General features: G+C 66.7%; 1 protein-coding gene across 1 annotated transcript in view; it reads left to right on the top strand.

Annotated features, from left to right (window-relative positions):
• Positions 1-3,201: 3,201 nt before the first annotated feature.
• Positions 3,202-18,818, top strand: part of LAMC3 (laminin subunit gamma 3) — a gene marked incomplete at its 5' end in the record, with an annotated part of 44,253 nt that continues 28,636 nt past the window's right edge. The window contains 3 exons of the mRNA XM_055124076.1: positions 3,202-3,586; positions 14,374-14,678; positions 16,930-17,060. Coding sequence (XP_054980051.1) covers positions 3,202-3,586; positions 14,374-14,678; positions 16,930-17,060 — 821 coding nt within the window. The remainder of the gene's footprint in view (positions 3,587-14,373; positions 14,679-16,929; positions 17,061-18,818) is intronic.

The raw sequence follows: 18,818 nt of genomic DNA, 5'->3' as shown, positions 1-18,818 counted from the left end.
CTTTGGAAGGTTAATTTGAGGGGTGAGGCAGCGTTTCCAGAGTTCGAACATGATCTGAGGGGCCCGAGAGATAACACAGCGGGGACGGCGCTCACCTTGCACGCTGCTAGCCCGGGTTCGATCCCCGGCATCCCATAGGGTCCCTCAAGTACTGCCATGAGTAATTTGTTAGCGCAGAGCCAGGAGTGAGCCCCGAGCATTGCTGGGTGTCACCCAAAACCGAAACAAACACGCAAACTTTATTTAAGTTGTTCCTGAGAAGGAATCCTTTACACGGGGTAACACACAATCCTCCACGAGGCGGGTGGGCCGCATCCAAGCAGGTGAAGACCTCAGCTGGAAGAAACCCTCATACTGCCCTAAAGAGCAGGGGCTGGGGGGCTGCCTTTGAACTTGAACGGAAACTTCCCCGGTCTGGGGCGGCCTCCCCTGGGGCTGGGCTCCGCCAGCCTCCACAATCGCACACACCTTTTCTTTGTTTGGGGGCTGACTCCTGGCAGGCTCGGGGAGCCATGGCGGGTGCCGGGAATCGAACCCGGGTCGGCCACACGTAAGGCAAGCGCCCTCCCCGCTGCACCATCGCTCTGGCCCTGAGGGTTTGGGTTTTAGCGGGGCACATCAGGTGCTCTCAGCGGCTCTCCTGACAGTGCTCTGGGCCTCAGCTGGGGGACTGGAAACTTGAGCCCCGTGCGGGCCTGTGGGCTGCCCCACATCGGGGCTTGGTTCTTTCTCAGCGGTGAGGACTTTGGGGCTCGGGGCTTCTGACCAATCAGCACTGCTCAGGGGAGCCCCAATTTCAGCCCTGCACCCCACAAACGCGGGGGCCTGGGCGTGGCCCTCCCCTTGCACCTCTACCCCGCCAGGCCCAGCTCTGTCCCCAGCGGACACTCCTCCCCCCTCTGCCAGGGGGACAGAGGGGTCAGGGCCAGGGGCCAGGGTGCTCTGTGGCTTTGCTGGGCCCCAGGCACTTTCCCGAGTGACCTGCGGGTCTGACCGGCCACACACTGATCTGACACAATGTATTTCAGGGAGGCGGGGGTGGGAGGAAGAGTTCCCGGGACCAGAGTTTCAGGTTCATTTTTTTTTTTGCTTTTTGGGTCACACCCGGCGATGCACAGGGGTTACTCCTGGCTCCGTACTCAGGAATTACCCCTGGCGGTGCTCAGGGGACCATATGGGATGCTGGGATTCGAACCCAGGTTGGCCGTGTGCAAGGCAAATGCCCTCCCCGCTGTGCTATCGCTCCAGCCCCTCGGGTTCATTTTGGTTTTGGGTCACACCCAGCGAAGCTCAGGGGTCCCTCCTGGCTCTGCACTCAGGAATCACTCCTGGTGGTGCTCGGGGGACCCTACGGGGTGCCGGGAATCGAACCCGGTAAGCACCCTGTCCATTGTGCTATGGCTCCGACCCCCCAGGAGGCAAAGAGCCCTGGGGACGGAGGGTGGCGATGCCCACTGGCTGCCAAGGACTGGCCGAGGTGGGGCGGGCGGCGGCTGGGCACGCAGGAGGCCCTGCGTTGACCTGTGGCATGGCCGGGCCCCCAAAGCACGGAGCTGGGAATGAGCCCTACCCAGCTGCGGGTGGACCCCTCTCCGAAACGGGGGGCCACGCAGGACGTGGGTCAGACCTGGGCTTCCCACGGCCAAGCAGCCTGAGCTGTCTCCGGCCCTCCGCTGGTGCTTTAATTGGGGAAGAGCGACTCGAAACCCTTCAAAGGCGTTTAGATCATTAGAATTCCAGGAATCCTGCTGGATTCTTTCTTTCAGCTGTGTAATTTCTGGGGCTGCGGCGAGAGGACAGCGGGAGGGCATTTGCTCGCATGCGGCCCACCAGGGTTTGATTCTCAGCGTCCCAGAGGGTCCCCCCCCCCCAGCCCTACCCGGAGAATTCATGACCACAGAGGCAGGAGGAAGCCCTGGGCATGCGTTGCCGGGTATAGACCAAAATCAAACATAAAAATAAACTCATAACCTTAAGGGTGTGATTTCCTTCAGATTGATGCTGTGTTGCACCACACTTTCGGCCATTCTGTCCTTTGTGTCACTGCTATGAAGGGGACCATTTTCTCTGTTTTCTAAATTGTTGTTAGTGCCCCTGGTTTTTGCACTTTTCCCTATAATTGGTCACTTTTTAAAGCTCTGATTAATGTTCGTCATCAGATTGACTCTCCCACCAGCTCCTGCTCAGCATCGGGCGCTGATGGTCCTTCCTTCCCGGCCTCCCTGTCTGATCGCGTCAGCCAGCGCCTTCAGAACACGCTTAAACACACACGCGCTCCCCTGCGGGACGTTTGGGAGGTGACAGGAGCCCTTGGCCACAGCCTGGAGTTAGGTCTCCGGTTGGAGAGCAGAGACGCGTCAGAGCTGGAGCAGACAGTGGAGACGGACCTGCCGGGGCATTGCGGAAGGGACTGGACACCTTCCTTGTGTTGCTTTGTCACATTGTTATGTGGCCTGCGGTGGTTATGTGGGGTTGTTACACTTGATACACTATGTTGTGTTGTTATGTTACATTGTTATTTTATATTACCTTAAGTCATTTTAAAGTTATGTTGTTATGTTGTCCCAGAGGTGCTCAGGGCTCACTCCCTGCCCCGTGCTCAGGGCTCACTCCCTGCCCCGTGCTCAGGGCTCACTCCCTGCCCCGTGCTCAGGGGAGCTTCTGCAGAGCCTGCGATGGAAACCCCAGTCCCGTCGGTGCAGGCGAGGCAAGCGCCTCACGCACTGACCTGTCAGAAGGACGCAGGTGACGTGGTGGCGGGGAGGTCGGTCACCGGCACCCGGAAAGACCAGGTCAAGACCTTCGCGCCCTTTCCTGGGGCTCTGGAAAGGTCCTGCGAGCGGGTGGCACAGAGGCCGGCAGGCCGGGCTCCGCCGAGCCGGGCACTCCCCGACCCGTCCGCCAGGTGGGGTCGGCGCCCAGGGCGGGCCGGGGGGCGCTGCCGCCGCGGGTCCCTCCCCCGTCCCGCCCGCAGGAGGGGCGGGTCCCGGCGCCCCCAAGGCGCGGTGGCGCGGCCGGCGGGCGCGGGGCGCAGAGCGCGGCAGCAGGGACGCGGGCAGCAGGGGCGCGGCCGGCGGGCGCGGGGCGCAGAGCGCGGCAGCAGGGGCGCGACAGCAGGGGCGCGGGGCGCGGGCAGCAGGGGCGCGGGGCGCGGCAGCAGGGGCGCGGGGCGCGGGCAGCAGGGGCGCGGGGAGCATGGGCGCGGGCGCGGGCGCGCGGGCGCTGCTGGCGCCGCTGGCGCTGCTGGCGCTGCTGGCACGGCCGGCGGGCGCGGGCATGGACGCGTGCTACGACGGCGCGGGGCGGCCGCAGCGCTGCCTGCCCGAGTTCGAGAACGCGGCGTTCGGCCGGCGGGTGCGGGCGTCGCACACGTGCGGGAGCCCCCCCGAGGACTTCTGCCCGCACGTGGGCGCGCCGGGCGCGGGGGCGCAGTGCCAGCGCTGCAACGCCTCGGACCCGCGGCTCCACCACAACGCCACCTACCTCACCGACTTCCACAGCCAGGACGAGACCACTTGGTGGCAGAGCCCATCTATGGCCTTCGGGGTGCAGTACCCCAACTCCGTCAACCTCACCCTCCGCTTGGGTAAGCGCCGCCGCCGCGCGCCCCGACGGTCCGCGGCGCCGCCGCCGCGCGGACGGGTGGAAGGGGGACGCGGACGGGGACTTGGGAACCTATGAGGGCGGGGGAGGCCCGGAGGAGCTGGGGGTCTCCCGGAAGCCCCGGTCAGGAGCAGAGGCTTCAAACTCTCAGGGCTGTTTGGGGGGGGAGGTGGGGAGGGGACCCCCGGGCAGGCCAGCTCTCTCTCTAGGGCCCGGGGCCCCCATCGCGGGCGTCTGGTCCCCCTCCCACCAGGCTCCAGGCCATCCCTGGGTGCGTTCCCGGGCTCGGAACCCCGCTTGGTGCCTCTGCCACGGGGCAGGAACGCTTTGTTCCCAGGGGATGAGAACCCAGAGCTGGCAGCCCTCCCTCCCGGCCAGCCCATCCCCGCTCTTCACTGAGCCCCCAGACGGCCTGCCAAGCCCTCCCTCCGCTCACGCTTCTCTCGGGCTCCCTCCCCCAGCTTTGAGAACTCAGATTCTTTAAAAAATAGTAATAATAAATAACCCGTCCTGACCGCTAAACCCGGCCCAGGCTGTGTCTGGCCCTGGTTTATCCTTGAGCCGGTTCCTGCTCCTTTTGTCTCAGCTGGGCCCTGGGTGGCCCCACGAGCCTGGGGCTAGCACGTGCCCCACTCCCAGCGCTGCCCCGAACCCGTGTCCCGTCAGAGGGGAAGAGCGAGGCTCCGAGAGGGCCGGGCCCGGCTGCCCAGGGGCCCGCGCAGCCTCAGGCACCGGCCCAGCCCTCACCCTGATGTTGGGCTCCGGGGACAGCTGGGAAAACAGGGGTGAGGTGGGGTGCAGCTCCTCCGAGACCCCTGGCAGGCCAGTGCTCCCCAGGGACTGTCCCCTTGTCCCCTCGGACCACCAGGGGGATGACTGACGGGGTGGGGTCTCCTCCCAGGACCGGAAACTGAGTCTGGGGGGGGGGAGCTGTCCGGCCGGGGCTGGCAGGACCCCAAGGCCACAGGGAAGGAATGTGGGACGGGGTGTGTGGGGGGGACACGATGTTCCTGGCAGAAGGTGCAGAGCTGGCTGGTGGGCTCCGAGACTCGGGAGGGCGCGGGGCGGGCTCAGGGGCCACGGGGAGGCGGCAGCCGCAGCTGTGGGGTGGGGGGCCCCGAGTCGTGGCTCTGGGGGGCTGTTCCCGCTTGCCAGCTGGTGGCGCGGCAGGGCTGTGTGTCCGCCTGCGGCTGGACTCCGCCTCGAGCCCCTGAAAGCGTTGGGGGGATGTGGTGGCCGCAGTTCACACACACAACCTTCCCTGCTCACACACACCCTCGCGCCCACCCATACGCCCATTCCCGCCCGCACACTCACACTCACATGCTCATTCCTGTACACTCACCCACACACACCCCGTTCCTGCCCACGTTCACACCCCTACACGCATTCCCGTGTGCGCACATACACTCATCAGTGGATGCACGTGACACAGTTCACTCAGTCACGCTCACACACGCTTTCGTGTTCACTCACTCAATTCACACGCACGTCTGTACATACATGCTCACACGTGTGTACTTACACTCACACCCTCTCACTGGTGTTCAGCACACGGACTCACACATATTCATGCTCACGCATGTACTCACATACATCTGTGTTCTTGCACATGGACGCACACATGCCTGTGCATGTATATGGGCTCAGACCCTTCATGTCACATGTGTGGACCCGCACCCTCCCCGTGTCCGGCCCTGCCCTGGTGGCGTAGCTCCACCCCTGCTCTGGGCTTCAGAGCCGGGTGCCATCAGCAGCCTTACGCCCCCGCAGTGCCCGGCCCCGGGCTGGGGTGTGGGTTTCCTGACTCGGGCTGGCGCAGTGCTCCCGGGTGGGTGCTCCCTGAGTGTGACCGGAGTCATCGCTGAGAGCCGCGAAGGCTGGGGTTGCCCTTGGGGTGGCCTCAAGCATCGGCCAGCTGGCCCCGAGAGGGCTCCTGGCCGGGTTTCCACACGAGGGGACGCCGAGGCCCACAGCGGCTGAGCCGCGGCCCCTGGGTCACGCTGCGCTCCAGGCGAGACCGAGGCTTGCACAACAGGGGAGCGAGGCCGGCCACGCTGCGGAGGCGTCCAGGGCTGGGTGCCAGGCTAGGTGGGCTGGGGGCCCTTGCTGGTCTCTGCCCCCCACGGCTTTGCACCCCCTCCTGGTGGCCAGGGCGGTGGCCGGGGTCCAGGTTTCTGGGGAACAGGCTGGGGCCGGAGGAGGGCCCGGTGGCCCGCGCGGGGGTCAGTCCTTTCCCAGCCCCCGCGGGCTCAGACATCTGTTCTGAATCCCCCCGGCCTTCCCGCCTGGATGAAAGGCACCAGCGGGTGTGGCCGCTCCCAGCCTCGCTGCCACTGAGGCTGAGACAGGGAAGGCCAGGGCGGGGGCGGGGCAGGGGGGGCCCGGCACCTCGTGTCCGTGTCACTAGATAGGGCTGAGCCTGGGAACGAAAGCTCTCCCAGAGCCAGCTGCCCCGATGGCCGTCGGGGCCCGGGCCCACCGGATGGGCGAGGGGGCTCCCCCGGCTCTGTGCTCGGGGCTCCCCCCCGGGTGCGGGGATGGAACTGGGCCTCCCACACGTGGCACCCGTGCTCCGCCCCAGCTCCCAGCTCTGCCTTGCATGTTTGAGAACCTTCTGGAAGCGCAGAAAGACCCCTGAGCCCCTGAGTCCCAGGAGGGAGGGTCCCCCCCGCCCGCCCCCGCTTCCTGCAGGCAGAGATTGTTCAGGGCGGGCCCAGGAGGGGGGCAGCAGGGCCGGGGCTGAGTCTGGGCGGGGAAGGACTCTGTGTCACCAGGAGGGCCGGGTGCAGGGGACAGCGCGGCCAGTCCCGGCCGGGGCCCTGAGATCCGGCAGCCCCCGCCTCGCCGGGCCAGCGGGTCTCCTGCCGAGTGGGCGGCCGTGTTTGGGCTGGCCCGAGCGCAGCTGTGGGCCGTGACCTTCCCTCTCCCTGGGGGTTCTGGCTGCATCATGGCGCCCGGGCGGGTCAGGGGTCAAGGCCATGCTGGCCATTCTCCACCCCCAGAGGCAGCCCTCGCAGAGCCCTGGCTCCCCGCCCGAGTCTGATGCGGGAGGGCCGGGCGGGGGGATGCTGCCGTCTCCAGCCCCACTGCCCACCTCCCACCCCTGCGGTCAGGGTGGCCTGGAACATTCTCTCTCGCCTCCCTGCCTAGTCCCGCACCTTTGTGCCCCCAAACACGCTCTCATTCATGAACAGACTTAACCGTTGTCCACTGTGCGCTCCACTCAGAGGTCACCTCCTCCAGGAAGCCTTCGGGCATCGTCCTCCCTGTCCCAGCATAGATCTGATGCACTGAGTGTGTGCCCGTGGCCAGTTCCGAGCTGCTGGAGGGGACGTGTGCTTCCCCCCACTCCCCTGCACCCCACGCCCTGCACAGGGGTCCCCGCTGGGAAATCTCATCCTTGGGATGGAGCGAACCACCACCTTTGCCGTCCGCTCACCCTCGTGCTCTGCGGGCACCGGCTCAGGAAGCATCGTGCACGCAGGGAAACCGAGGCACCGTCGTGTTTCAGGCTTGTGCCCGGCTAAGTTGGAGGAGGTCGGGTCGGATGCTTTGCTGGAAGCTGGGGTGGGGTGGGGGGGCTGGGTGCTGGCCTGCGGCCTAACTCGGTCCCCCGGGAACAAGGGGCTGAGAGCAGGAGCCCCCGAGCCCCTAAGCTGAGGTGTCGTCTCTGGGCCATGCAGCCTCCCCCCTTCCCCTCCCCCCAACCCAGCACCCTCCGCCCATGGTCAGCGCCCACCTAGGGAGCCCGAGCTGCGGCCTGACCCCTGACACGCACCCCCACCCCTCCCTGCCCCGGGAAGCAGGACTCGAACCCTGCAGACAGGATCTGAGTCACAGAGACGCCCGCGGGCGCGGTGCGCGGGAGAGAAACCAGACCCCGACGGTGATCCCCTAAGACCCTCTTATCTCCCGGACGTCAGAATCAAAGCGAGCAGCACGGGGGCGCCCGGCCCGGGGCTGGGAAAGGGACAGTGTCTCACGGGAACGAGCCCCCCGGGGAGCCGGGAAAGGCCGGGGCGGGGCGCTTGCACCGCTGAGAACGCGCTTCCGGGTGGACACGCGCTGCCGTGGCCACGAGGGGGACGTCCGCATGCCCGTGGGAAGATGGGAGCCGGGCGGGTGGCCGGGCCGGAGGCTGGAGCACAGGCTTCGCGTGCGGCAGCTGTGGGTTCTCCCGCTGCACCTCGAGGACCCCCGAGGCCAATACAGTCACCCGGAGTTTCAGTCTCACCCCCCCCGCAGCCGGAAGCGGCCGGGCCGGGGAGCGGCTCAGGGCTCAGCCACGTGCTTCCTGTGCAGGCCCTGGACTCAGTGCCCGGCACCAAAGGACACGCAATCCGCCAGATGCCCTCCGGGGCCTCGGAGTGCTGCCTCCGCCGCGTCACTGGACCCTTCTCTGGAATATTCTGTGTCATCCCTCCATTCCCTCACCCCCACTCCGCCCCACGCCAGGGCTGGGCTGTTCTGCAGTGGCCACACTGGGAAAATGTGTCCTTGATTTGCCGCCGTCACATCGCTTGGGTCCGACCTTGGAATTCCCAGCAAGAACCTAGCAGGCGATCAGCTGCGGGGCGCCCGGCGGTGCTGCCCGGGGCTGGGGGAGGCTGCTGGGCGGGGCCGCTACCCGGACTCCTGGAGCAGAGAGGGGAGCCCGGGGCCGCAGGTCTTTGCTGGGCACACGCTGCCCCGGATTCGATCTCTGGCACCCCACGTGGTCCCCGCGCCTGCCAGGAGTGATCCCTGAGCACAGAGTCAGGAGTCAGCCCTGAGCACTGCCGGGCGTGACCCAACCCCCCCCCCCACACACACTCTCATAAAACCAAAACACCGGGCCAGAGCGAGCACAGAGCGGAAGCACTTGGCTCCCAGCAGCCCGCCGGGGTTCGAGCCCCAAACCCTGACACGGCAGGGGCGTGGCCCAAAATAAACCCACAGATCAAAGCCTCGCCATGAGCCCGGCCGTGACTGGGGGTGCGTGGTGGCGTCTGGACGGGGTCTCGGGGACCCCCGGCTCCTCGCGAGAGCCGCTGAGCTTTGCGCTGGCAGGAGGCAGGTGTGAGGGGGGGTGCGGCCGCCCTCCCCAAGTGCCCCCTGCGGCCAGCCCAGCCAGCCTGCTCCAGCCCCGTCCCCACCCTGCCCCGCCCCCCGGCCCACTGCTCCCCAGATGGCTCCAATTAAAGGGCTTTGTTTTGTTTCTGTTTTCCCAAAATATGCCTCTCGGCTCCATCAGGAACGGCTCTGCCGGCCAGTCGGTGCCGGATGTGGGCCGGCCGGGTTTCGCGGCTGCCCCCGTGTCACTCCTGACAGCCTCCACGTCCCAGCTGGTGGGCGAGGACAGCTCGGGCGGCGTGGCTATGGGGCCCGGGCACCCTCCTTGGGGAAGCCCCTTCTCCCTGGCACCCACCAAGGGGAGCTAGTGCGGCAGGAGGTAGCCCAGGGGACAGACGAGCCCACGTGTCCTGGGTGGCCTTGAGAGCCTCCAGCTTCTCGTCTGTACAATGGGTGCAATGAACACGGGACTGTTTGCCACCCTCAGTGCTGGCGGGGGCCGTGCGGCCTCATGGGGGCCCCAAGGTGAGGGGCACCGGCTTAGTCCGCTCCGCAGAGGTGCAGATGTTTCGTCTGCTCCACCCAGTATGTGCTTTTGGGGCGTCTTCTGTGTGCGGGTCACTGAGGTGAGGACCCGCGCCCGGTGCCCAGGGCATCACGGACTTGTGGGTAAGAGGGTGGAGGAGCAGGAGAAGGAATCCAGGGGCTAGGGAGCGGGGCGCCCACGGGCAGCGCCCCACTGGGTAGGGGAGATGCTGGGAGGCCCCCGGTGCGGAGAGGGAACAGCATTCTGCAGAGGGAAGGGCGCGCTGGGGGCTCTCAGGCAAGGGCGCGCTGCCCCGGTTCACTGGGAAGCGACACTTTGGCTCAGCGTTTCTGCGGGGAACGCGGCTGCGCAGTGTGGAGGGGCCTGGATCTGGCAGGCGCCAAAGACTGGCAGGTGTCAGGGTCTGAGAAGAAACGCAGGAGGTCTGGGTGGGACTGGAGGCGGGACCCTCCCAGCCCTGGCGCCTTTGGCAGAAACCTTTGCCCTGAGACCGGAGAGACACACAACGGGCTGCACTTGGCTCGGACCCGCGTGGTCTCATCTCCGGAACCGCATTTGGTTCCCGAGCACCCTCACGAGTGGCCCCTGAGCACAGGGCCGGGAGTGAGCCCTGCACACCGCCGGGTGTGGCCCCAAACCCAGAGGAAGAGCCTTGACTCTCAAAACGGTGCTCCTGCTGCTTGCTCCCTCCTCCTAGCTAACGCACCTGCTCACTCGCTCTTGTGACCTGTTTTGTTTGTGTGTGTTTTGGTTCCGGGGGTTCTTTTTGCTTAGAGTTTTGGGTCACAGCCAGCAATGCTCAGGGGTGACTCCTGGCTCTGTGCTCAGGAACTCACTTCTGGTGAACTTGGGGGACGCTGTGGGATGCCAGGGATCGAACCCAGGTCAGCCTTGTGCAAGGCAAACGCCCTCCCCGCCGTGCTATGGCTCCGACCCCTGGTGACAGCTTGTGAGCCGTGTGTCAGGGAGGCTCTGGTCTTTCCCCGGCCCGGCCCCCCCGCCCCGCCCATTCACCTCCAGAGCGACGCTTGCTGAGGCGTGTTTGCGTGGGGTCCCCCAGCCCGCCGGGCGTTTCCCCTCCTGCTCCCCGCGGCCGCCCAGAGGCTCTGGGCTCCCCTCCCTCAGACGACCCTGCGGCGGGGGAGGGGCGCGGACGCTCGTCCCGGCCAAGCCCCCGCCTGCTCCCCGCAGAACCCGCCAGCGACACGCTCCGTGCCCCACACATGCTTCCTTTTACGACCCTCGAGGGGAGCGCCAGGGCCCGGCTCCGAGAAACATCTGAGAACCTGGCACGGGCGATGGCACTCGTGGGGTTTTTCCCCAGTTTTTAAATGAAAACAAGCTTCCGGAGAGAAAATTGGGAGGAAACAGAACAATTGAACTGGGAAAGAAAAGCCCTGACGGCCCCATCCTCCTCGTCAGCGTGGCCGCGGAGGCCTTGGTGGGGGTTCTCGAGGGGCAGTTCCATGCTGCCCCCCCCCACCGTGCCCCCCACACCCGCCCCCCCCACCCCGGCCGCGGGGTGATGTCAGGAGCTTTGATGAGCCGGAGAATTGACGCGCTCAGGGACGCAGCCGTTCCACTTGCTTCACTTGTATGAGAAACGCCCTTGGGCAGCTTCGTGCTGCGGGGTCTCTCCTTGACTCGTGGCCCAGGAGGGGGAGCGGGTGACCGCAGGCCCGGGGTACTTGCACAGCGTCGCCTCCCTGTCGCCCCCGGCGCCCCCCCCCAGTCCCCTTTTATTGTGGTGAAACCCACAGCAGGGACCAGTTCCCCGCAGAGCCTGGCAAGCTCTCCGCAGGAATGAAGGGCGTCCCGGGCCTGGGCCCCCCACCCGAACCTCCGGCCAGGAGCTCTGTGCTTGCCCCCAGCTGACTCGGAGGCCGGCACTCCCGCCTGGCGCCCCATCCCCTCTGCCGCTCGGGACCGGGCGCCCCAGGAAGCCACACGCGGGCACAATCAGAGTCTTGTCCTGCGATAACGCTTGGCTTGTCGCGGTTGAGCCGGGAGCAGAAGCGCCCCCTGTGTGCCCAGAGCTGCCCGCTGCCCGCTGCCCACCCCCCCCAAGACCCTCTCCTCCGTGCTCTCTGGGGGTCCGTCCAGAGCGCGGGGGCTGGACCGTCCAGGAACGCTCACCTCAGCACTACCGAGCTTTCTTCCTGCGGGAATGTCTCTTCCGTGTCCTCCAGCCCTGCAGGAGTGGTCACTGTTTTGCCCAGCTCCTTGGAAACAAACACTTGATGCTATTTTTTTTATATATATATAGCTATTTTATTTTTTACTTTGGACGCCACCCAGCACCTTTCCTGCTGTGCTGTCTCCCTGGCCCTGGAAGTCACTGAATGAAGACGATGTCTAGTTCTTAAAACACAGCTCACAGACTCCCTGAAATCCAAGCCATCCTATAATGCAGAAGTTTTCCGGGTCCGAGAGATTGTGCAGTGAGTCAGGTGTTTGGCTCGTGTGTGCTCAGCCCTGGTTTGACCCCTGGCACTGCATAGGGTCCTCGGAGCACTTCCTAGAGAGCTCCCTGACCCTAGAGCTGGGAGTAAGTCCCGGGCACTGCTGGGTGTGCCCTTCCTTACCAAAATAAAAACCAAAAAACAAGGGGCCGTAGCTATCGCAGAGAGGAGGGGGCATTTCCCTTGCATGCAGCTGACCTGGGTCCGATCCCCAGCATCCCATAGGGTCTCTTGAGCACCACCAGGAGTGATTTCTGTGTGCAGAGCCAGGAGGAACCCCTGAGCATCGCCGGGTGTGACCCAAAACGCCAAAGAGAAAAAAAAATCCCTAAAGTATACAATTTAATGGTGCCTAGACTTACAAAGCTCTGCACCCAGGCCACCATCTGTTTCAGAATATTTTCCTCTCCCCCCCACCAAGAAACTGTACCCATTAGCGGCCTGCCCGCCCCCAGCCCTGGCAGCCACTAATTTTCTTTCTGTCTCAGTGGATTTCCCTGCTGGCGACATTTCCCGTAAGGCCGGCGGCCGGGCGCCGGTGCCCGAGGCCCCACCACCCCCGTGTGCGGGACCCCCCACGTTGCCTCGCCCTGCTGTGGGCTGCGTTTCCCACGCTGGTTCCCGGTTGGCTCCGGCGCCCGGGATGAGGGGTGTGCCCCCCCACCCCCGGCAGGACGGTCGCGTCTCCCAGGGCCTTACCGCACAGACGTGCTGCTCTCCCGTCACTCCGCGCTGGCGCTGAGGTCACGGATCGTCGGGAGGGCTTTGATGTTGAGTCTTGTCACCGGCTCACAATCTTCGCTTGTGGGAAGACGGGGCGGGAGGCGGTCACGGCCCCCGCGGCCTCTCCTGGCCAGCCCGAGGTCAGCGCAAGGGCCAGGGGATGTGGTGCTGCCCGGGGCCCTTTGGAGCTGGGGGTCCCCGAGCCACCCCCTCAGGTCGCACCTGTGGTACTGGAGGGTCCGTGCGGGGCCGGGGCACAAACCTGCGTTGGCAGCCGCATGCACGGCCAGCGCCCATCCCCCACGCTGCCCCCCGCCCCCGCCTTTGTCTTTCTCTGCTCAAGGGTCTGCTTAGCTCTGGCCCCCTTTTTTGCTTTTTGGGTCACACCCGGCGATGCTCAGGGGTTGCTCCTGGCTCTGCACTCAGGAATTACTCCTGGCGGTGCTCAGGGGACCCTATGGGATGCTGGGAATCGAACCTGGGTTGGCCGCGTGCAAGGCAAACGCCCTCCCCGCTGTGCTGTCGCTCCAGCCCACTCTGGCCCCTTTTGCTTTCACGATGGAGCTGAAAAGCTTCTGTGTTCCAGACGGTTCTCAGCAGCCCTGCTGGCCCCTGGTGGCCCTTCTCCCTCCCCTCCCCCGTGGGGTGTTTGGGGACCGCCCTGTAGTTGGCTGAGCTCGGGCTGTTGGGGGGTCACGTGTGCTTCGGGGGTGCTGTCTAAGAGCCGGGTCTGCCCCGGGCCATGGAGAATCACCTGTTTTCTCTCCGCAGTTGGGGATGCCCCCATCGGGCGCCCAGCCCGGCGGGGGATCGCGGTGGGCTCCCTTGGGGCAGGACGGGGTCGGGGTGAGGGGCTGGAAGGGCAGCCCCTCTGGGGTGTCTGGGCGGGGAAGATGCTTCGGAGAGGGGAGAGCCGACAGGAGCAGGTCGCTGGAGCCAGGCCTGGCCCTGGGAGGAAGGGTGCCCCGGATGGCCCTTCATTCATTCATTCATTCATTCATTTATTCACTCATTCATTCACTTGTCTACGTGTGCGCTTGGCTGGGGTCATGCTGAGGACAGTGAGGTCCTGGGTCTGGGGTCCCTCCGGAGAGGTGGAGCCGAGAGCCCTGGGGAGGGGGGCGGGGAGTGGGGAAGCCCAAGATGCGCAGGCTCCGTGTGGTACCGGGGCACTCCTGGGGCGGGGTCAGCGCCGGAAAGCCGTGTGAGGAGCCTCGCAGGCTCTGCCCCTTGTCCCCCCCCCAGCCTCCCACTCGACGTCCCCTCCACCGCGCCCGCCTCCCCTTGTCCCGCCTCCCCTTGTCCCACCTCCCAGGTCGCGGGATCTGTGTCTGAGACCCTCGGCCTTCGGGCCACACCCACGAGGCCGGGCCAGAGTGGACGGCATGGGGGGGACCCTGGCTGGGCAGCAAGGACAGAGCCAGTGAGAGGCCAGACCACGGGGGCCGAGGAGGGGACCCCCGGGGCTCCCCAGGTGCCAGTGGTGCAGGAAGGAGGGCGGGGCGGGGCAGGTTCTGTTGAGTGTCCCCGAGAGGCTGGACGGCAGTGGGACGAGGGTCCGGGTAAGGTGGGGCTGTGGGGTTAGGACGAAGAATAAGCCCCCTGCACCCCGCCGGGAGAAACTGGGGCCAGAGGAATCAGGCGGAAGCTGGGGGCTAAAAGGGCCGCAGGTCATGGCCTCAGGATCCCACGGGCTTAAGAGATGCCCGGACCCCCGGGCTGGGGGCCACCGGAAGGCATGAGTCCAGCGTCAGCCTGGCTGGGCCATGGAAGCGGGCTGCTGAGGTGCGTGGCCACAGGCTGGAGCTGGCCGCAGAGACGGCCGCCTGGAGGGGGCGGGGGCAGGTTCTTGGGCAGGGCGGGCAGAGCCGGGGAGGGTCAGCGTCGCGGGTGCCTGTGCCCGTCCAGGGCCGTGTCCCCAGGACACTCCCGCCTCGCCCCGCCCCTGCCCTCCGCTGACGCGCCTGCCCCTCCGCCCCGCAGGGAAAGCCTACGAGATCACCTACGTGCGGCTCAAGTTCCACACCAGCCGGCCCGAGAGCTTCGCCATCTACAAGCGCAGCCGGGAGGGCGGCCCCTGGGAGCCGTACCAGTACTACAGCGCCTCGTGCCAGCGCACCTACGGCCGGCCCGACGGCCAGCTCCTGCGGCGCGGCCAGGACGAGCGTGTGGCCTTCTGCACGTCCGAGTTCAGCGACATCTCCCCGCTGAGCGGCGGCAACGTGGCGTTCTCCACGCTGGAGGGCCGGCCCAGCGCCTACAACTTCGAGGACAGCCCCACGCTGCAGGTGACACCGCGGGGTGGGCCTCGGGGCCGCGGTCGGGGTCCACGCTCCGGGCCGCAGACGGACCTTTGTCCTTGCACACGGCAGAGCCGTGTTGGTTCCCTGGCATCCCATAGGGTCCCCCGAGCACTGCCAGTGCAGAGCCAGGAGTCCCCTGAGCACCCCGGGTGTGACCCCAAACCAACCCAACAAACAGACGTTTAAAATAGAAGATCAGGGGCCGGAGCAATAGCACAGCAGGTAGGGCGTTTGCCTTGCACGCAGCCGACCCGGGTTCGATTCCCAGCATCCCATAGGGTCCCCTGAGCACCGCCAGGGGTAATTCCTGAGTGCAGAGCCAGGAGTAACCCCTGTGCATCGCCGGGTGTGACCCAAAAAGCAATAAATAAATAAATAAATAAATTAAATAAAACAGAAGATCGGGGCCCTGCCCTGAGCCTGCCCTGGGAGAGTAGGTAGGCGCTGGCCTCACAGTGGCAGACCCAGGTTCGCCCTCGGCATCCCATATGGTCCCCCCAACCCCTCCTGGGGTAACCACTGCGTGTCTCTGGGTGTGGCTCCCAAAACAGTCGGAATCAGACTAGGTGGTCCTGAGGACCGGACCCCCCGCCTGCCGCTTCTGGCAGGGTCCCTGTCAGCCCAGAGGCCCTGCAGCCTTCGCTGTGACCATTCCCAGTGGGTCCAGCCCTGGGCCCGCGCACTGGACCTTCTGTTTGTGCCCAGATGAGGGCGTCGGGATGGCCCCAGCCGTCTGGCCTGTGGGGACCAACCCTGTCTCTCCCCAGCTCCATCCTGGCGTCTCAAGGAGGCTTTGGGTTTGCTCTGTTTTGGGGTCCCACCCAGCAGTGCTACTCTGATCTCTGCATCAGGAGTCACTTCTGGTGGAGCAAAGGGACCATCGGGGCACCAGGGACTGAACCCGGGTCGGCCACGTGCAAGGCAAAGCCCCCCCCCCTGCTCCCACCCACCAGGGGTAGTTTTGACCTCTTACAACCGCACCGTCTCGGCACACGGACAGGGCCGGTCGTGGCCCCCCAGACAGATGCGGGGTCCCCTGCTTGCTGGACCCCACTGTGAAGGCACCACCCTGGGGGAAGACTCAGGAATTGGGGGGCCCCAGAGATAAGCCTGAACCCCAGGTCCTTCGTGCACCAGAAAATGCTCCCTGGAGACGCCTCTGGGCTGGTCCTCACCGTCCCCGTCTGCAAAGCCTTGGAGGCTTAGAGCTGCCGGGGCCGGGAGTGGGGGTCCCAGCCCCAACCTTGTCTCCTTGAACCCCCAGATCCGCACCACGGACCCCGACACCCGGGCTGCATTTTACTCTATGCAGTTTGAGGGGGTGGCGGTGCTCGGGGCTTGCTCCTGGCTCTCTCAGGGGTCACCCGGGGGGCGGGTGCAAGGCAAGCGCCTGCCCCGCCATCCCCAGCTGCTCCGTGAGAGACCCCCGAAGGCCAGGCCGCCCCTTGAGGAGTGATCCAGGGACTCCAGGCATGAAGGGGTGGAGCCGGGGGAGGGGGAGCGGGCGCCCTCCGGCCCGAGTCACGCTGGGCCCGAGACAGACTTGGCCAGGAGTTTATGTTCTGTCCTGATGAGGGTGATTGCTAGGCCAGGGGCTCCTGGGCGGAATTAAAATGCCAATTAAGCTTCAGCGGAGCGACCTCTGATTATAGCGGCGGCGGGCGGGGGCAGTGTCAGCCGGCCCGGCCTCCCCGCACCTCTGCGCCCCCCGGAAGCAACTCCACCAGCCCTTGGCAAGTGGCAAGCGTTTCTCCTGGGCTGCGGGCAGGGCCGGGGGCTGGAACTAGGAGCCCCCAGCTCACTCCTGGGTCTCAGGGCGCAGACAACCCCCCTTGGGCCTGTCTGTGGGCGCTCGGGCCTTAGCCCACGAGGAACTCACAATCGAGGGGCCTCTGCACCCAGCCCAGCTGGCAGGAGGGGAGCGGAAATGTCCGCCCTGGTTCCCGAGTAAACTGGGGGGCGGGAGGAGGGGGAGGGTCGGGGGGTGCACGGCCATGGTGGGTGGCTCCGAGCACGTGGTCACTAAGCCAGACCCTGTGCTGACCTGGGGGAGGTGCTGACCGTGGCCGTCCTCCCTGAGCCCTGGACAGAAGGACACAGGAGGACAGTCCAGGACATTGTGTCATTTCCTCCGAATGTCCGGCCCGTCTGTGACCCTCGCCGGGCAGCACGTGCTCCTGCCAGTGCCCGGGGACCCCCAGCCCCGGCTGACGCCCCCGTCCCCCCGCCCCCCCAGGAGTGGGTCACCAGCACGGAGCTCCGCATCTCGCTGGACCGGCTCAACACGTTCGGAGACGACATCTTCAAGGACCCGCGGGTGCTCCAGTCCTACTACTATGCCATCGCCGACTTCTCCGTGGGCGGCAGGTGGGCAGGGCCGCCGGGCAGGACGTGGCTGACGTGGGGGCGGGACTCCGGGAGCTGGTCTTGTTGGGGAGCCACTCCCTGGCTCTGCGCTCAGGGGACCGACCACAGGGGATGCCGGGAATCGAACCTGGGTCAGCCACTGCCAAGCAAGCGTCTCCCCCTGTCCGATCGCTCCGGCCCCTGCAGGAGCTTGTCTCCGGGCCCCCGACCCCTCTCCCCAGGCCAGACTGGGGTGTCTGGGGACGCCCCGGGCTCTGCGCCTTGGTGTCCCTCCCCCCCTCTGATCCCTCGAGGGCGCCCCGCGCCTCAGTGCTCCTGCTTTGAGGAGAGGGCTCTCGGTCAGCCCCAGGGGACCACAGCTGGGGCCACTCCGTGTGGCCGCCGCGCCCAGCCCTGGTCTGGGGCATGTCCGGCCGAGCCCCCGGGGCCTGTCCACACTGCTGGGGAACACGAGGGGCCCGGCAGGAGCAGGGGGAGGCGGAGGGCGAGGGGGGGGAGGACCAGAGCTGGGCGGGCACGAGGCTGGGGCCAGAGTGGGGCTCGCGTGGGCGCCCGGCTGACCCCTGCCCAGGTCAGGAGGAGGCTTCATGCTGGACAGTTCTGGGGGCCTTGCTCTGTTCATTCTTCTATTATTTAAAAAAAATTTAAATTTGGTTTTGGGCCCGCCCAGCAGTGCTCAGGGCTTCCTCCTGGCCGTGCACTCAGGGATCACTCCTGGTGGCTCAGGGGGCCCTCGGGGTGCCAGGGGTGGAACGTGGGCCCGCTGCCTGCCAGGCAGGTGCCCGCCCTGCTGTCCGGTCGCCCTGGACCCCATTCATCCTTCAAAGGCAAAACCCAAAGCGTGGGGCTGGCGCGACGCTCCAGGGTCTGGCCAGCGACTCCGGGGCCAGTCCCCGCCGTGTGGTGGGGGGGGCGGAGGGGGTGTTGAGCCTGGCCCCTCAGGATGGAGCTGCAGGGGTCCCGGGGGGCTCAGGGGCGCGGAGTCTGGGAGGGGCCCCAGCTGCCTTCACAGGGCAGGTTGGTCTCCCCCCATCCCTTGGGCCAGGCCAGACCCCACGAGGGGGGGGCTCCCAGGGCTGTCAGATAAAGGTGGGGGGGCTCCAGGCCCAAGAACATCTGGGCCCCAGCTGCCAGAGCCGGACCACCCTCAGGCCAGCGGCCGGCCCTGCGGGGACGGAGAGGTCCTCGTCCGGGCTCTGGGGGCACCGTGTCCCGGGACCGCCCCTCCAGCTGGAGTGTGGGGTGTCCCCTGCCCGGTGTGGGGAGGGCCGTGCCCCCCGGCCCCGCAGCACTGGGCCCCGAGGAGAGGGGTGCGGCCCAGGGGACGGGGGCCCAGCGGGGTCACGCTCAGCCCTGCCCTCAGCACTCACCGCCCCCGCCCGTGCCCGGTCTCGGCCACCCCCTCTGTGAAAGGGGCGTCGTCATCCCCCAGGCTGCCAAGGAGTGGGGAGGGGGCTGCGGGGGGCTCCCCGGGCCAGGCGCCCCCCGGGCACCTCTGCTGCCCCTCCCTCACCGCCCGCTCAGGGCCGAGTCGGGGACCAGCCTCTCTGGGCGGGAGTGGCAGCGCCCACCCAGTGACCCCACGCCCCAGCCTGGGGCTTCTTCCTGCCTCCCTCGTGGACGTGGCCTCGTGGTGGCCACAGGCCCCTGCTGCGGGCTGAGGCGGCGGCCCCGAGCCCAGGGCAGCCTCGGTGCTCGCTCGCCTGTGCTCTGGCGGGCACGCGGGGGCTGGGGAGCCCCTGGGCGGGGGCAGGAGGG

Source organism: Sorex araneus, chromosome 1 (assembly GCF_027595985.1).
Source record: "Sorex araneus isolate mSorAra2 chromosome 1, mSorAra2.pri, whole genome shotgun sequence".
NCBI lineage: Eukaryota > Metazoa > Chordata > Mammalia > Eulipotyphla > Soricidae > Sorex > Sorex araneus.
Note: the sequence above shows the minus strand (reverse complement) of the source record. Positions and strands in the feature narration are given on the sequence as shown.